The following is a 17,776-nucleotide window of genomic DNA, read 5'->3' as shown; positions in this document are numbered from 1 at the left end:
CTTTGATAATGATATTCTATTTCATTTTTGAACATAACAAATAATTACATCACATTCAGGGCCGGTTCTAGACATTTTTCTACTGTATGCGGACATAGTGGTGTTCATAGCCTCGCACCCAGGTGGCCTCACACAGCAGCAGCCAGACATCACACTGGCTTTTCCCAGCATTCATAATTAGCCATCGCGTTTTCGCTTGCATGAAAATTTTCTTTCACTTTTCAGTTAATCGGGAAAAATAGATTTGGTCATTTAAAATTTTAAAAGCATGAAATATGTACTCCAGGAATAATAATCTTTCAATTTAGGCAATAAAAAAATAATAGGAAACCACTCTATTGATACCTAATGATGTAATATTGTTAAAGCTAAGGCATGGAATCTTTTGAGATGAAAAAAATATTTAAGGAAGATTACCTATAAATGATACATAATGCCATATCTTTCCAAAGTTTATATGTTTACTATGGCCAGGTAATGATCCTTTTTAATCTATCTACCAATGTTCTTTTTCAGCTCCTCCAAATGGGCAGCTATTCTCACTGGCTCTACTTTGCATCACTGCCAAGTTGGGAGGATGGCTAGTTTCACTTGTACATATGCCTTCATTATTGGGGATGCTCCTTGTGGGGGTTATATTTCAAAACATTGGCCTAGTGCACATTACAGGCACTTACGTCGGAATCGTGAGCAATCTAAGGTAAGAAATGTTTGATACATGACCTCCCACTGACAAGTCAAATGTGAGAAAATGAATTATCTGAGACATACAAGATATCTCAGAGGCAATTAAATGACCAAGAACAATATTAACCCTTTTAGTGCTATCCTTCTTCCAGGGGTACAGTCGAAAAATGCGGAGGGTGTTTAAATAAAATGAAGCAACCAAGAAAAATAAACATTATATAGTTAATTTTTTAGATATCTTTAAGCGGTTTTTTTATTCATGATGTTAAATTGGACAATAATCACAACATTTTTATGCGTTTACTGATATATAAGTTTTTTTATTTCAATGTTCTCAAATTTTACAACAATAACGTAAAAGACGATATATCCGTGCGCCAATGTCTTCGTTTATGCTTGTTTTATTTCACAGGTTTCTTGAGGGTCAAATATGCTAGATATTTCATTTTAAAAGAGCCACTAGCCAACTAATCAAATATGGCATGAGGAAACTCTGTTGAGCAGTTGTAAACCATTTCAAAAATAAATTCATGACTGGTTTACTGACTGGAAATAAACCTATATCATTATGTAAGACTTCATAATTACGATGTTATATAGCTTTCAGATGAAATGTACTATACTGTAAAGTTCTACTAAATACCTGCTGTAAAGTTCAAGAGAAAACAAAAGATAAGATCCCATTTAAGAATTTTGTATTTATTAACCAATTAAGTAAGAGTTAATTTTAGCCAAACCAGATTAGTTTTCAGATCAGACCCTGATCAGGATTTGAACCAGTTAATTTCTTGATCAAAATTTTAGATGGGTCTGATGTAATTAGATCAAACTTGGCTTAATTCTTAATTTTACTTGATATAGCTAGATCACAAATTTCCATGTAATAGTAGTATGTGAATGGTCTATCAATATTTTACTAATCTTGACCAAGTTTTCCTTAGTCCGATGGTAAAGATGATACTCATCCATCCTCCTCTTGATACTTTCCAGGCAAGTGGCCTTGGTTTTGATCTTGACAAGAGCTGGACTGGATCTTGATCCTGCTGCATTGAAGCGACTCTACGCAACTGTGCTTCGGTTGGGTTTGGTGCCGTGGACTGTGGAATGCACTATCATTGCCTTGATGACACACTTCCTGCTTGGCCTCCCATGGATATGGGGATTTCTCCTAGGGTAAGTCTAAATGATGAGAAAAGAAAATCTTTTACCATCAACTTCTTTGCCTAATACCGTAGATTCTGGTTAATTGGGGCATACTTGTGCACTTTGTCCAATTAAGCGGCTGTCCCGATTAGGCGATCTCTCTTGTATATGGGCATAAAAAACTTTGAAATGGCAGAAAGAAGACTAAAGAATGTTAATAATGCAACATAAGTTTATTAAACTATTAATTTGATTGATAAATCAGTGAGTTTAGTGAATTTATTATCATTTTTAAGAATTATAACATTTTTGTTAAAAATATTTTTCACAGCCACGGGCGACGCTGAATGAATGTCTTTTACTATGTCCTATTAAAGAAAAGTCCTATCCTCTTGCGGATACTATAACAAAAAGGGCTTTCAAAATAGGCAAGAATAGGAACATTTGCGAAAAATAAGAGTAAATCAAAGGAGGAAAATATAAAAAAATTGTATTCTGAAAACAAAAAATTTTAATTTCGTCGCGAGTATAGAGTCTATGTCGCCGACTCATGGCCCAATAAAGCGGTATTCTGTCCCAATTAAGTGGAGAATGCTCTGGGATATTCCTCTATTGGGTTCTGTTCTTCAAGATCTGCCCCAATTAAGCGGCTGCCCCAAGTAACCGGTGGCAAAAATCAGGCATATTTTTGTCTTTTTTGTTGATATATCACACCTTCATACTTATGTTATTCTCTGGAAATTCTCAGACTTTGTAAATTAAACCTTTTTCTACGTTTTTCAGGTTCTCATGTACAAAAAGTTTACATCTAAGATAATGCTGGGGTAAAATTTTGAGGCAAATGATGACTTAATTTACTTTAAGCACCCTGAAAATTCCAATATGGTGTTAATGATTCCAATATTAGTTAATTAATTCCCCAAATCTGTACATATAGTTACCTTTAATGGGCAATGATAGAGAATAGTAATGGAAAAGTGTTGATGATAGAATAAGCGTAACCTTTGTAACTTCCACAGATTTAGGACAAGCACGTGATTATGCCAGTGTGGTCATAGGCATACCCAGCGGCCATGCAACTGCCCTCCCCCCCTCCACCCTAGAAACAAAAGTAAATTTAGATCAAAATGAAATTTTTGAACAAATTTTCTTTAAATCAAAGAAAAGTGATATTAACCCCAACCGGTGATGTGCAGTCTGAGCGACCGCTGCGTTTCTAAAATTATGAATATTTTCAAATTTGCTATTTCAAAATATCAATAATCCTTGGGAGTGTCTTAATTTGGTACAGTAAGTTCATAGCACTCTTAAAATTTAACGTTCCTATTATTTACTTCTGAAAATTTGCAACTGAATTTAAGTAGCGCTCTGTGAGACCTCACGTCACAAAATTGGAAAAACCAATAAACGTAATGCTTGTAGAAATAATTCCAATAGTTGTTAAAAACAATTCCTAGTGATTTTTAAAGAATAATAATAATTAATAATTTGCAAGGAAGCATTTTTAGCTTCATAACGTGGATAGTTAGTATTTAATTACAAAAAGTACAATAATAATAACAACTCAAGTGTTTTTGATATCAGTTTTTTGATCCTGTTTCAAATAACAATTTTTACTGAAAAAGTTGGTTCGTATTGGGAATGTATAATATCAAACATAAGTTTTATAATAGTTGAGAAGTCAAGGAAACTTGAAACTAAGCAATAAAAATGACTTTGAAACGTTTTACGAATTTTTGTTTTATTGCGATCTCCCGTCACTGGTAGTGTAACAAGAATTGCACGTCACTGGTTAAGGGTTAGTATCAAACATGTAATTACAATAAAAATATTTTTTCCTGAGCATATAATTTTAAAAATAATAAAGCACTGTTTTTGTTTCATAACCCTTTCTGTATTACAACTCGAACAATCGCTTGCCCCCTTATAGTTTAGATCCTGGGTACGCCCTTGAGTGTGATGAAACACATTGTGTTAGTCTAAAATAAATCTATGGAATTACGGTTCAACATTACCAAACCAAATCAATTTCATTTGGAATTACTCTATCTTTTGAAGGAAATTCACCTAGAAATTTGCCTGCTCGTTTGCAATAAAAGTTATTTTTCAAAATTATCTTAATATGTACTTTCAATTTATGTATTTTATGGGTGAACCGTTGAAGTCTAATGTGGATATGTTCTCAAGGAAAGCAACAATTTCAATAAAAGTCATTTATTATTAATACAGCAAAGTCTAGGGAATGCATGTACATAATCACTCACTGTTTCTAGAAAATCAAAACTAAAGCAAATACTAACTTAGATACATATTTAAGTAGTCTAGCATGTCCATTGTGATCTAGATCATTTGGACAACATCCAAGGGATCTGGGTCAAAATTTTTACATATTTTCCTACATGCATCCATCAAAGCAAATCATTTTTCTCCTTCTATTTATGTCATGGTGACAGTTGTTCAATTTCTTACAACAGAGATTAATATTGATAATATGTTAGATCTATAGTGGCTGCTGTCTCCCCTGCCGTGGTGGTGCCCTGCTTGATTCGATTACGAGAGAAGGGCTATGGTGTCGCCAAGGGCATCCCAACACTTATTATTGCTGTCTCTGGCATTGATGATGCATTTTCTGTGGCTGTGTTTGGAGTCATACAGAGCATGATGTTCTCTTCAGGTAAGATTAGAATTATATTCCCAACTACATAAAGGATACACCATTGCCTTCACAGTTTAAATGAGCATACTAAACCAAATGCAGTTAAATACTATCAAAATTCTTAAACTCATCGGAATTCAGGTGAAAAGGGAAAAATAATTTTCCGTTTCATATGTTTTCCAATGGGTTCATCTTGTGCAGGTTAAACTAAACCATGATTTTATACTTTGTCATGTCAACAACAATTTGCACCATCCACAGTTAGAATTATGAACAATATTGGATGGCTATAATTCGCAAGCTATGCTGGTATTTTATCATAATGTAGAAACATTCAATGATCCATTAGCTCCTCAAGCACTGCCGCTTCTGCCCATTGGCACAGAAACCCTTGTAATAATGTTTTTTAATTCATCCTACATGGCATGTATGTGTTATTTTTTTATTCCATACGAGACAGTTTTGTCTAAAATCCTATATAATTCTGATCATCTTGTAATCAGTGCTTTCTTGTGGGCAAAGGAAACAAATCATCATTCTGTAATCAGAATAAAACTTGTGTATCAGAAGGAGGGCATTAATTCTAAGTAATTTATCCTGTCTATGACTAAAACCCATCCTTTGCAAGTGAAACAAAGAGAAAAATCTAAAAAAAAATGCATACCTGAAAAATCAAATGATTTTTAATTCCAAGTGACATAAAAAATTATTTGCATCAAGGGAATCAGTAATAATAAATGTACGTTTCTTTTCAGATGCTTTGGCATATGAGATTTTAATGGGACCACTTGCCATCATTCTGGGTGTAGGTTTCGGCATTGTGTGGGGACTTCTGTCCAAATATGTTCCTGATCGAGGTGATGTGAGTAATAATTGCAATTTTCTTGACATAATACCTAACAACCTTGAACTAATGAGCTGCCATCAACTGATCCTTGTAGAATCTTCTATGTAAGTGATATGGCTATGCAGTCCATGCTGGGACCATATGGATGGCTAAACTGGCTGCGAAGTAGGGTGGACTGAAAAAAAGTTTTATTTTTAATTGGTCTTTGGCTCGTGCTTAAAGTTTGTAGTTGTTGGTCCTAATTACCAAAATTACCAATAAAAAAATTTCAACTTGATGTACAGAATTATGCCAGCGATTGTATAAAATTGCCAAATTATACCAAATATTTTGTCTGAATTAAAGGCCCAATCATGATTGAAAGGCAAAGACTGAGTAATTCCACATAGGTAATTCATTAACATGCATGACTATTGAACTTCATCATCAGGAACAACAATTTTTTTTCAAAAACACACTGTCATTGTACTCAAAGAAAAAAAACACGCATTTATGTACCTGTAACTTGTGCAGTGCATTGTATCTTGAGCCCTGCAAAACAACTTCTGCACACAGCCACAGTCAGAAGGCTGCAAGAGAGTCATTTCTCGTTCCACATTTTTGATTGAGAAATGGGCAAAGACCCTACTCTCTGGCAGAGTGATCAGAAATCTGTGGCAAAGTATGCCCAGTGAGAAATGGGTGGTGGAATCCACGTTGAGTGGTGGATATTTGGTGGTGGTGGATATTGAGTGGTTGGACCCACGTGGAATCCACGTTGATTTCAAGTGGATTTGTGGTGATTATCATAAAATGTTAAACAGAATTTCTAATTTGTGGAACTTAACTCTCTGGTGACATTGCGTCATTTATCATCCTGAAACCACGCTAGTTATGTGAAAATGTATCGCACATTCTATTTTTATATAATTCGTGGAAAGGCAGCCCTGAGAGCACAGGAAAAATCGTAGACACATATATAGAAGGTTTAGATATAGAGTGGTTGAGGTTTTAATGGTTTTAGGACAGCAACAACTGCTGTTTTAATTTTTCCACCAAATTTCCACGTGGGTTCCACGTGGATTCCACCACCCATTTCTCACTGGGTGGCTATGCTCAACAATGAATATTCAAGTACTGTCATAATCACTCATTCAGCTGAAAAAACATGCCTCACTTTCACAGCTCTTTAGAATGCTCCTACTACAGTCCAGCCGCTGAGAGTTGTCCGATGACAATTGAATGGTCTAGTTTGGGGTGGGGGGCAAGGTTGCCAGGAAAGAAAGGGAAACGCCCACCTCACATGTAAACAAAAGGGTTCCGTGAAGAAAGGAGCCAGGAGGGACGACGAACATTAAGGACTCAAAGGAAGAATTCTTTACTTTGGTTATTCAAAGAAAGGGCTTGTTTAGGTGTCTCAGGCTTGTTTCAGTGCTTCATATGCATTTAGAAATGTTGTATGACTAGGCGAGGGTGTGAGGTGCTTTTGGGGGACAGCGATTTGCTACAAACCCTGCTGACACACGGTTCTCCACCCCTCCCTTTAAACTGTCATCGGACAAGACTGTAGTTACAGAAAGCATACACTTACTGTAGGAAAGTAATCTGTACACTGTCAGAAAGACTAGTCACACGAGCAAAGCAAAGTTGTAAGCAAATGCCCAAGCAGCTGTCAAGTTGCCCAAATCCATTGATACCCAGCAGTTTACTCAATACTCGATTTGGAAAAGAGTACCCGGGATGGGCTCATGGGGTTACACAGCAGAGGGCCAGAAACCAAGTCGGAAACTTTTACGCCTGCACTCCTCAAAAGGGGTGAGGAGAGGAAGGAAAAGGGAAAAGGAGACACCGCATCAATGAGAGCCCTACAATGTCCCCAGGGTAGGGATAGGGATGGGAATATATGAGGTGCTAGAATCTCAGTGCTGTTATTAACCCTTTAGCTGCGGGAGTTCATGATTTTTGCTGCAGGCCAGTGCAGGAGGCACCCCCTGCCATGAGGGCTGGTCTGGTAGGGTTATGCCCCTTAGCGATCCTTATGGTGAGGGAAAGTGTCAAAGTGCAAGATATCCAGGTAGGCATAAAAAGTTTTGGTAAATGCTGCAGTCAGGGTGCAAAATGTATAAAAACATTCCTGTACTCTTAAGGGTTAAGGCAATGTGAACTACTCTAGCAAAGCCAGAAATGATCCTACAGAAATGAGAGAATATTTTATAATTGAGATTTCAACTGCGTTTGGCAAGATATGGTGGAATAGCATGCTGGTAAATGATAAAACTTATTGTACTGTCTACTAGTTCATTAATAATAATTCGTTTTGATGTTTAATGTCATCATCAGGCCAAATAGAAGTATCAAGTTAGAAGGGAGTGGTTGAGCACAGCCATACTGAGTTTCAGGTAGTAGCGGATACAGAAAAAACTGAAAGGGAGGGGAGGATGATACCTTGAGTTACCTTTACTTTTATCGCAATAAAATATAATCAAGTCAAATGCAAATTTTAAGAAGTTTTTAATTAAAGTTATAATGCAAAAATACATGAGAATGCCATCTTATGATATAAAAAAGTTACAACTGTGGTTCTGCAATGTTTAGCAATGCGGGCAGCCCCACAAGGGGGGTGCATGCACCCCCTGTTCCCCCATTCTGTATCAGCCACTGCCTTGAGGTCTGGGTAAATGATAAATTATTAGGAATTACCAAGTCTTTGCTTTTCAACCATTACCAAATTCTACGAAATCACGCCTGAGACTACAACTTTTCTTCAACCCCTTCATTGGTAATTTATGATAGGTTTCACTGTAAAAATGTATTAAAATGTAAAACTATTACCTGGCTTATATAATCCACTTTCAATTATGATATTTACCCTCATGACTGAAAGTACATAATGTTCTTTTCCAGCCTTTTGTAGTGCCTTTACGAGTGCTGATGCTGTTTGGAGGTGGACTTGTGGCTGTGATTGGGAGTGAAGAAATAGGCTTTGGAGGGGCTGGACCCTTAGGATGCATAACGGCGGCCTTTGTCTCCTGTGTATGCTGGACAAGTCAGGGTTGGGACATTGAAGATGTAAGATTGGTTCAAAGAACTCCTCTGATTCAACTTTTTTCTTATTTGCCTATATTCAACAACTCTTAATTCGATTCCCATTTAATTTACATGCTTCTCCAAAGGATGTAGTAAGTACCTAACTAAACACATAGTAACGATTTCCCACTGTTTGTGATTAAAAAAAAAATATACTGTCTCAATTTATCAATTAAGCTGCACAAAGGCTTCCTAAGGTGCATAACAAGAACTACTATGCAGTAAAATATACCTACATAATATATTTGAAAAAATTAATGGTGCAATTCATGCTCGTGAACAGAAATGGCAAATGAGAGTTATAAGTGGGAGGGATAGTCGCAGTTGGATATTTTAGAATGGTACTCATTAAATATGGATTGAAGGGCAGACCTTAAGCTTCATTATGCAAGGCCATTAAGTAAGTGGGAGTGAGGTCAAGGAGTTCCAACCTATTTCAAGGACACTATTGAGATACAGTCTTAGGTTTTCTCACCCTTGCAAATGAATCCTATTGAATTGTACTCCCTTTCAAAGTGAACCACCTTCCTCAAACATTTTTTATGGGTTTGCATCAATGTACCTGAATCCAACATCAATTTCTTAAAAATTTTCACATTCAGATATATGTATTGTCATCAATATCTCATGTAATAACCAACTTTTCACATAATGTTGTGGAAATCACCACCATTGTGTCGATGAGACAGAGGCTGAAAAATTAAGAGAGTTAAGCATAAATAATTTCTTTAGCCTTCAGCCATTACAATAACAAAGCAATTAGATGGGTGGTGCATTTATGAAAATCTGCAGTGCTGATAACATTATGATCATAAACTTGATTTTTCAGAATCCAGTGGCAACTGCATTTGAAGTTTTCTGGATAATATTCGAACCCATACTTTTTGGGCTGACTGGGACTGAAATCAAACTGGATGAACTGGAACCAAGGCTTGTTTCCATTGGCCTAAGCATTCTCATTGTTGGAGTCGTGGTAAGATATAGCATTAAAAATTATGATAATCATCTCATTGTTCAACCATGTTTCTCTACTTTCTGCTAAGAAATGAAGGGTTACTGGATAACCAATGAGCATCTTTGAGGGCTCTTTAGCCACATTTTTTATTCAGAGTGCTTGTTCCCAGGGGTTCACATACAAGTTATTTGTTCAAAATTTGCCACAGCAAAAATCCACCTATACCATCATTTTAAGACAATTCTTGTGAAATAATTTCAATTGAAGGACTTTTCATTTATTATTCATGAAATCAGATATTGAAAATGATGACTTTAATTTATGTTGAACACATTTACTAATCGCAGGTACTAACCAGCAGCATAGGCGAGAAGAAAGTTCGCATTCATTAAGAGTTCAATAAAATGAGAATTAGTGCTTTATGTGAAAATTATTGTGTTTCAGATACTATTACACCTCATCTTAACTAGAAAAAATCATAGATTGTTCATACCATAGCATTAATTTACTTATAAATAGAATAAATATCTAAAAAGATATAAAATTATGACAGCATATCACCAGAAACCTTGATTTCTCCATTAATAAAAACATTTTTTCAGATAAGAATACTATGCACCATCATAATATCCATTGGCTGCAAGCTAAACTTGAAAGAGAAGATTTTTGTTTCATTGTCATGGATGGCCAAAGCCACAGTGCAGGTGAGTTCAACGAACAGTATTTTACAGATATAATCATCACTAAACACTGATCCTTAATTACCGGTATAAAAATTCTTTCACATAATTCTTTTCGTTACTAATATTAACTGAAGCGATGACATGGGAAAGGTAGTAAGTCACTAAATGTTAATTTTAGAGGAGACGTAAGAAAGAGGTTCACCAACATCGTGAAGCTTATATTAGTGTACAAACTTCGTCAATCGTAGCTACTGATATGTTGTAACAATTGACTGTCTATGTTGTCCACGCCATTGGCACGTGGGTGGTGGAGGGTTGTCCTTATTTTTCCATTTTTCAAAAGATGAGAAATTTTGGTATTTTTGGCTGTTTACGGGATACGAATGGCGATAAAAAGGTGCTGGTATTTTTCAACTAATTTTATATGGTAACCAACGATACATTGGACGTTTTTCAAGCTGCACCTAAATTTTTTTCCAATTTTGACCAGTGGTTCCCGAGATAAGGCCCCCAAGTGTGAGCGCGTGCCACCCCAGGCACACACTTTGGGTGGCACGCAGGTTGCATACGCTCAATATTTGTTGGTCATTCTCACTCATCGTAAAAGCATAAAATTCTTTAGATAAACTTTTAACTTTGTCAATATAACCTTGAATATTTATCACTATTTATTGCCAAAACGGGCTAGCATTTGGGTTCAGTGGTTTATTCTCTATATGTTTTGAAATATTTAAAATGGAGGAACATTATAGTCCAAAGACTTCCCCAACTTTGCACCGTAGACACTTTTTAAAAGCTAATGTGCATGCACTACCTTCTCCATGAATAAACGAAATTTCAAAGTTTTCTGTCTTACTACCTTTATCATGTGAATGCTTCAATTTTTTTAAGGAAAAATGAATTTTCTTTGTACGTATATTCTTCAAATACATATAGTATCTTACAGATATCATAATTGAAAAGAGCTGATCCATGTTGTATAAAACTTTTATTTTTTCATCACTGAGATTAATTTTTTGTAGGGAAAATTGAATACTCTTTTTCAATGTAATTTTGTCAATGTAAGTAGTTTTGTGAGAAGTTCATGTGTTGCAAGGTTATTTGGTGGAATTTCTCAGTTATTTTTGTCACTTTTTATAATTCAAACCTATAAAATTGTACAGCTCTCAGCAGATGCATCTTTTTATATGAAAATTAAAAAATCGGTAAAGCAGAAAAAAACATTTTTCTCCTTCTCAGGCTGCTTTGGGGCCAGTGGTTCTTGGATTACTTACTGGGAAATCAGAAGAAGGTGGGATTAAGCACAACACAGCCATAACTGATGGCAACCCAGTTGATGATGATGGACTGAATCCAGCAAAAGACGAAATAGAATGGGCAAAAATAGTTCTTGTCATATCAGTACTGTCTATTATGCTTACTGCGCCCATAGGAGCAATTGCAATATCTCTCTCAGGACCAAGACTGCTGAAAAAGGCGTCACGAAGGCAGTCATCATTCCATGGAGGTTGGTATAGGACTGTCATTTTGCTAACAGCTGTCACATGAGACGTAAACCATCAGCAACATGCAAATTATAATCAAATCATATGACTTCACTCAAAATGAAACGTGCTATAAGGACTTGAATCCTGAATGAAGTCAATTCATATAAATACAATATATAAAGCATAAATTAAAAATGGTCAAGATTCTCAGATATCCCTTTATGCTGGATAAGAAAAGAGTTGAGTCAACTAGCACTCAAGAAAATAATGCAATAATTAGAATTACCCTTATCCCTTAATTTCACACTGATTGAAACACAATGACCATCTTTTATTTTCTTTCTCGTACCCTTAAGGGTCACAGGGAAAATTTTGCTGATTAATCCTTGTGAAACTGAATGATAGAAGCAACTTTCTATAGGTTATCATCAGGTTTAGATCATAACCACAAATATATCATTGAGCATGTTTCAAAAGTGCAAACAATATAAAATCCATGAAAGGTAATTCTTGGTATATTGTGTGCCGGGGTACATATTTAAATGTAAAGGAGTGACTTATCTGAGTAGAGATTGAAAATATATGCCAATTTGGGCACACTGCCTCTGGTTAAAGGATGGTTAAAAAGCTAATTTTTACAAAATAACTTTGTCTTATCAAATATTATGATATGGCAACACATGATAAAAATCAAACAACAACTGAAAACAAACTACCAAACACTTATAGTGTGCATTAAAATTGTTTAAGTGGACGTACCTTAATGGCTAGAATATTTGTCATCTGTCCTGAATGCACGCAAAAAAAATGATGAGCATTCTCCCCATCCATATGCAACGTGTTGGTCATGTTAGAAGAAATCTTATTCATGTGTAATGACAGAAGAAAAGAAATGCATGTAGATTTAATTTAAATATTTCATGGGTGAAGGAAACATTTAGCCAATATTTCTCTCACATTAATATGGAACTGACCGAAAAATTTGTTTCACTTTATTTGGTATTAGCACCATTATTGCATGTATTGTACATATGATGAGCCATTGTTTAATTTCTGTAGGTGTGGTTCTCACTCCAATGGGCGCATGGAACCCTCGTCCTCGTCCTTCGCTGCGAGACATTTCACTCTACGAGGGAGAGGAAGACGAGGATGAAGATGAGGAGATGGAGGACGTGAAGGAGGAAGATGCAGAGGAGGGGCAGGTGAAGACGGAGAAATCAGAAATACTCGAAACGACACGACCTGGGATCCTGAAGGATGATTGGCGGGCTAACTTGAAGGGAATTGATGGTCCAATGCTCACGGTCGGAGGTCTCGACGACGAGGAATGCGAGAAAAAGCCCATTGAGGAGAAGGAGAAGATTGAAGAAAAGAAGGAGGAAAAGGTGGAGGAGAAAGAGAAGAAGGAAGAGAAAGAAACGATTGAGGAGAAAAAGGAGGAGAAGCAAGAAGTGCAAGGCAACGGAGAAGCAAGGTGATGATTATAAAATCACAAAGCAAGCCATGAAGTGATCTGCGACGGTAAAATTCACCACAAAACGTTCATATTTTGTCTAAATTAACCTCATTGCAAGCCCAGCCACTGTTTAGAGATATGTTTAGCATTTGAGCAAAGTCTTGAATCAAATATGGGTAGGGGAGGGAGGAACGGTAAACAGGGAATCGCATCATCAATGGTGAATTTTTGGGAATCTCATTTGTGAACAGCCAATTTGAGATAGTGATGAAAAGAAGGTAGTAAAGTAGACTGTCAATTTGGTTACATGTCACTGGAATAAATTATGGAGCCTTTAAAGTCATGTAAAACTAAAATGAGTACCACTTAAAAAAAAGGGGAAACAATTTTCCTGGCTTTATTGCCAAGGGTAAAACAAACTATGTAAGAAGTTACCATGCGGAGGTATTTAAGATGGTGATTGAACTCAACTGCAAATTTTGAGATTTAAATCACAAACTGTGCATCTGTACAAACCAGAACTGATCACCACAATTAAGTTATTTCTCATTGAAGGTATATTGAACATGTTTTCAAGGGCCTTCAGAAAGTGTTCATATAAAACTGGTCTAATGAAACTTTGAGACCATCCTATTTCTTTGTGCATATGATCCAGGTGTCTCCAAAATTATCTATTTTTAATAAATTGCAAATTTACGATGTTTTTAAATCCAAACTGAAACTCAAAGTCATCTCATACATTGCTGAATCGTATGCACAGAGAAATTGGGTATTTTTTAATTAAAGAGGGACCATAAAAATGTCTGATAGAGTTGATTTTTATTTACAATGATCTTATATATGGTTACCAAACCAAGATGCATATTTTATCTGTATAAATACTTTACATTTATCATCTCTTGATGTACAAGGAATGATGTTTTGTGATTTTTAAATGTTACCATGGTTGCAACATTGGTGATTGTTCTGAAAGAATGAAAAACTACTTTTGGCACTGTTAATAGTGCTACTAGCACTCCTGAATTTCAGGTCAATCACTGCACATTTTTTTATTTGTGTAAAAATAATCTAGAGTTTAATATAAAATGTGAAATAGTAAAATTTCTTTCATTTCTCTCGCATCTCCATCTTCTAACCACTATAACTGCAAGACTATTTGCCAAAAAAAAAGCAATGGAAATGCTGTTCACACAAAGCCTTCATCTTTTAGGTACCTATGGGTATACCCACAGAATCAACAAACGTTCACATGACATTTATATTTACAGAACTATTAGTCAATAAACGGAGCCCTGCATAGTAGGACTAGATATGTTGTTTTGAAATTTTTTACAACAGAAGAAGGTAAGAAGTTGGGGTTTTCAGTCTAATTACTTTCAGTTCGCCATTTTCCAGAAAATTTACAGATTTTCTGGAAAAGGTCGGGAATTTTCTCGCATCAAGGTGACAGTCAGTCAGTCATGCCAGGGGCTTGAGTAAAAAGGGTGATTATGAGTTAATGCATTGATTTAAAAGATCTGCACGATTTCTCAGAGCTACACAGCATGTTAAAATTATTGATACATTCTCCAGTTTTCTTGCAGAACATTAACAACACAAATAAACAAAATTGGGTAGAGCTGCAAACTAGCTGAAATTAAATTTAGAAGTGTAATTTCTAAAGTCAAGTAGAATAAGTACATAAGTCCCTGAAATAATTTTTACAGGCAACCATCATCAAGGTGTGGAAACTGGTGAAAAAATTAAATGTGATGCTATCATTAACTCCTGTGGTACAACTGCTGTTTTGAGCTGCAGCAGTAGATACTGCAATTGAAGAAATTGCAAGTGGGGAAAGTTTTTACAGTGGGAATTCTATACTGAATTCGACCGCAAGACTTTTTGATAATAACTAAACAATGTGTTTCAAGGCTCTCATTGTGAGTCCTACTACTCATAAATTATCAGGAGTAATAAATAATCTGTTTAATAATGGATTAAGCCTTATCATATTGTTCTTCGAAGTTACAAGTCTCACAATCAGTAACCATTTCTAATATGAGGAAATTTACACATCCAGCCAGCACAGACACAAACATGTGTATAGTCGCAGGTAGGAAAAAAAGTCACGATGTATGATTCCTCTCCAGACCAATGAAAAAAATACATAAACTATGTATGTAATTGGTACACTGCGTAACCTCCCAAAAGAGAAAATATTAAGCATTAAGCCTCTGTGTGCAATAATTATGTACTGGATTACAGGAAGCATATAATGAACCAAAAAAAACTGGATACCTACTAGAAAAAAATGCTTAAGTGTATGCAGAGGTGCTTTAAATAAAAAAAAATAACCAATAAATACCACCATGGCTTAAAGAATTATTCATTAGAAGATATCAATGATAATACACCGTCTACATTTAATGAGAAGTATATCTCGCTGACTAATTAAACAATTAGTCCACAAATACAAAGGTATTACATACTTGTTAAATAGTTTCTCTTAAAAGTAATTGTATAAATATTCACTGAAAATAATGCCAGCATAATGGTCTGTAATCTATGATATTCCTTCATGCTACAGGTACTGGCACAGAGTATAAGTGCATATAGTATTACATGACCTATAAAGGAAATTCTTGATTCTCTCGGTTTTGAATCCATATTTCCAATTAATATGTAACCAGCAGGAGTACCAACTGGCATGGTCAAGATGTGTATATAAAAGGTTCTTCAGGAGGAATAGATAGGGCTACCACCAAATGTCGAATCATGATCTGCTCTAATGGCTGTGATTGAGCATGGAAGTGTGAACTGATTCCTAGTTCAAAAAACTTTTTACAATGGTGGTGCACTAGTTCAGATGATTGGCACTTTTTTTATTGAACCTGTGTTTTGAAGCAAACCAGGGTAATTTAAAAATTTTATTTTCAACCTATATTTATTTCCTGTAGCACCACAGTTTTCTGCCATTCACAACTTTTCTGTAAAAATGCTTCTTTAATCTATTTTGAATATGTTCTTTCTTCCTCAATGGAGGTGCTGCTTATGGAAGAAGACATACTTTTTGAAAGTCGCAAGAAAAAGTGAACATGTTTGCAAGAGTAGATGTAATTATGTGAGACCTGATCTTGTAGGATAGATATGGGGTTTTGTTTTTTACCTGAATAATGAAGTACCATTATAAACGCTAGGCAGAACTTCAATAGAGCATTTCCTCTTTATTCACTAACAGCAAGTGCCCTAACATACACACATGCCTATGATGTGTATGAAATTGGCTTCGTAACATGTGACTAAATGTATTGACATGCCAATTCTAATATTCAGAGTGAATGGCAAAGGAATCCACATTCATTGACACAAGAAAAAAATGGACCTGAATTAACTCCACCAACCTTACAGTTTTTAGTAGTGTTATACATGCATAGTAATGCTATACATGCTCAAGTTTATGAAATTCTTCCCAATTACAAAACAGTTCTGGCATGCCAGCTCCAAGAAACTTGGGAACTCACAACTTGGGAACTCTGGGAATCTACCCAGCCTTTTCTGGCACTAGGTATCCAAATGAGTAGAAATAAAATCTATCATCAGCATCTGCTTTTTATTAGGTTGGTTGGCTAATTTTGGTTATTTCCAATGGAAGATATTATGTATTACATTGTCACAGAGGAAGATATTATTTCTACCCATATACATAATTTGGTTCACTTGGCCTATAATTTTCTAAGTAGACCAGAGCCTTTTTTCTGCTAGGGAGGTCTCCACCCATTTAGAGATGGATTTGTAGAATTTTAGATAATTTGGTGACATTATTTCATCGGCAAAAAAACTAAAATAATATTAAGTTTAATAGTAAATTTCCATTTAATTTGATACTAAGTAGCATGGAAATTGGTCCACATTTACCAACACTGGTTAAAACTCTTCTGCGCACCATACATCTTGTATCAGTCACCAGAGCGCATTGAGAGGATATCAGAAGGACAGGCCATTACCTCAAGAAAATGGAATGCGATCACTGACAAGCAATAGGGAGGGTCTCATTTGGGTCAATCATCCCACTCATGAAAGAAAAAGTTTGAGCCACAAAGATAAGAAAGGCCTGCAGGGAGAGCAGGGAAGAAGAGATGATCAAATGTTATCTCCCAAATGATATCAAATCTTATTTCCCACAGTCCCATGACACTGTAAATTTTCTGCAGCTGATAGATCAAACATTCAGCGAAAACCAGGACCACTGAAACATAAGTTATGTCACCAAAATGGAGCCATTGCTTCCTTTTACCATCCACAAAAGAAGATTTGAGGCATATTCTGAATGTGGACGTAAAATAACTTCAAAATATATTATGATATGCAACATATAAAATACTATTGACACTCAAGTCCTTGTAGCTACGGCATCAATAATTTTCTCATTTTATCCGGTCATATCAATGAGAAATCTTGATGAGCTCTTCTTACCTTCACTCACAAAGAATGCATCCTCCCAAAGAATTTGGTTTCATGCAGTTCAGTATTCATTGAAATATATCAAATAAATACTTGGCAAATACCAAGCCAAAATAATCGCCTGCTCACTTGACTGACACAACTATTTACCCCCAAGACATCGAGAAACAAATCTTGGTTATGGATTAAAAGTATAGGTTGATGATTCATTTTTCCAAGCCATGTGCACGACATTTGTACTTCAAAATATTCTGGTGTCCAAGAAAACAATTCACAAATGTAAATACATACATATGTCCACTAAGTAAATGCATTCAGAAATTATTAAGAACACACCTGGACCCCTTAAATTGCCA

At 35.6% G+C, this 17,776-nt stretch overlaps 1 protein-coding gene across 5 annotated transcripts in view; it reads left to right on the top strand.

Annotated features, from left to right (window-relative positions):
• LOC124167527 (sodium/hydrogen exchanger 9B2-like) overlaps positions 1-17,303 on the top strand; it is a 391,566-nt gene extending 374,263 nt beyond the window's left edge. For 4 of the 5 annotated variants that reach the window (XM_046545473.1, XM_046545472.1, XM_046545474.1 and 1 more), the window contains 9 exons: positions 517-700; positions 1,678-1,860; positions 4,329-4,504; positions 5,242-5,348; positions 8,217-8,381; positions 9,229-9,372; positions 9,957-10,058; positions 11,277-11,544; positions 12,584-17,303. In XM_046545473.1, coding sequence (XP_046401429.1) covers positions 517-700; positions 1,678-1,860; positions 4,329-4,504; positions 5,242-5,348; positions 8,217-8,381; positions 9,229-9,372; positions 9,957-10,058; positions 11,277-11,544; positions 12,584-13,002 — 1,748 coding nt within the window. In that variant the 3' untranslated portion in view covers positions 13,003-17,303. The remainder of the gene's footprint in view (positions 1-516; positions 701-1,677; positions 1,861-4,328; positions 4,505-5,241; positions 5,349-8,216; positions 8,382-9,228; positions 9,373-9,956; positions 10,059-11,276; positions 11,545-12,583) is intronic. The other variant, XR_006866705.1, reaches the window with a different exon arrangement.
• The last annotated feature ends 473 nt before the right edge of the window (positions 17,304-17,776 follow it).

Source organism: Ischnura elegans, chromosome 11 (assembly GCF_921293095.1).
Source record: "Ischnura elegans chromosome 11, ioIscEleg1.1, whole genome shotgun sequence".
NCBI classification, from domain to species: Eukaryota; Metazoa; Arthropoda; class Insecta; order Odonata; family Coenagrionidae; genus Ischnura; species Ischnura elegans.
The sequence above is the reverse complement of the archived record's forward strand: the minus strand, read 5'-3'. Positions and strand labels throughout refer to the sequence as shown.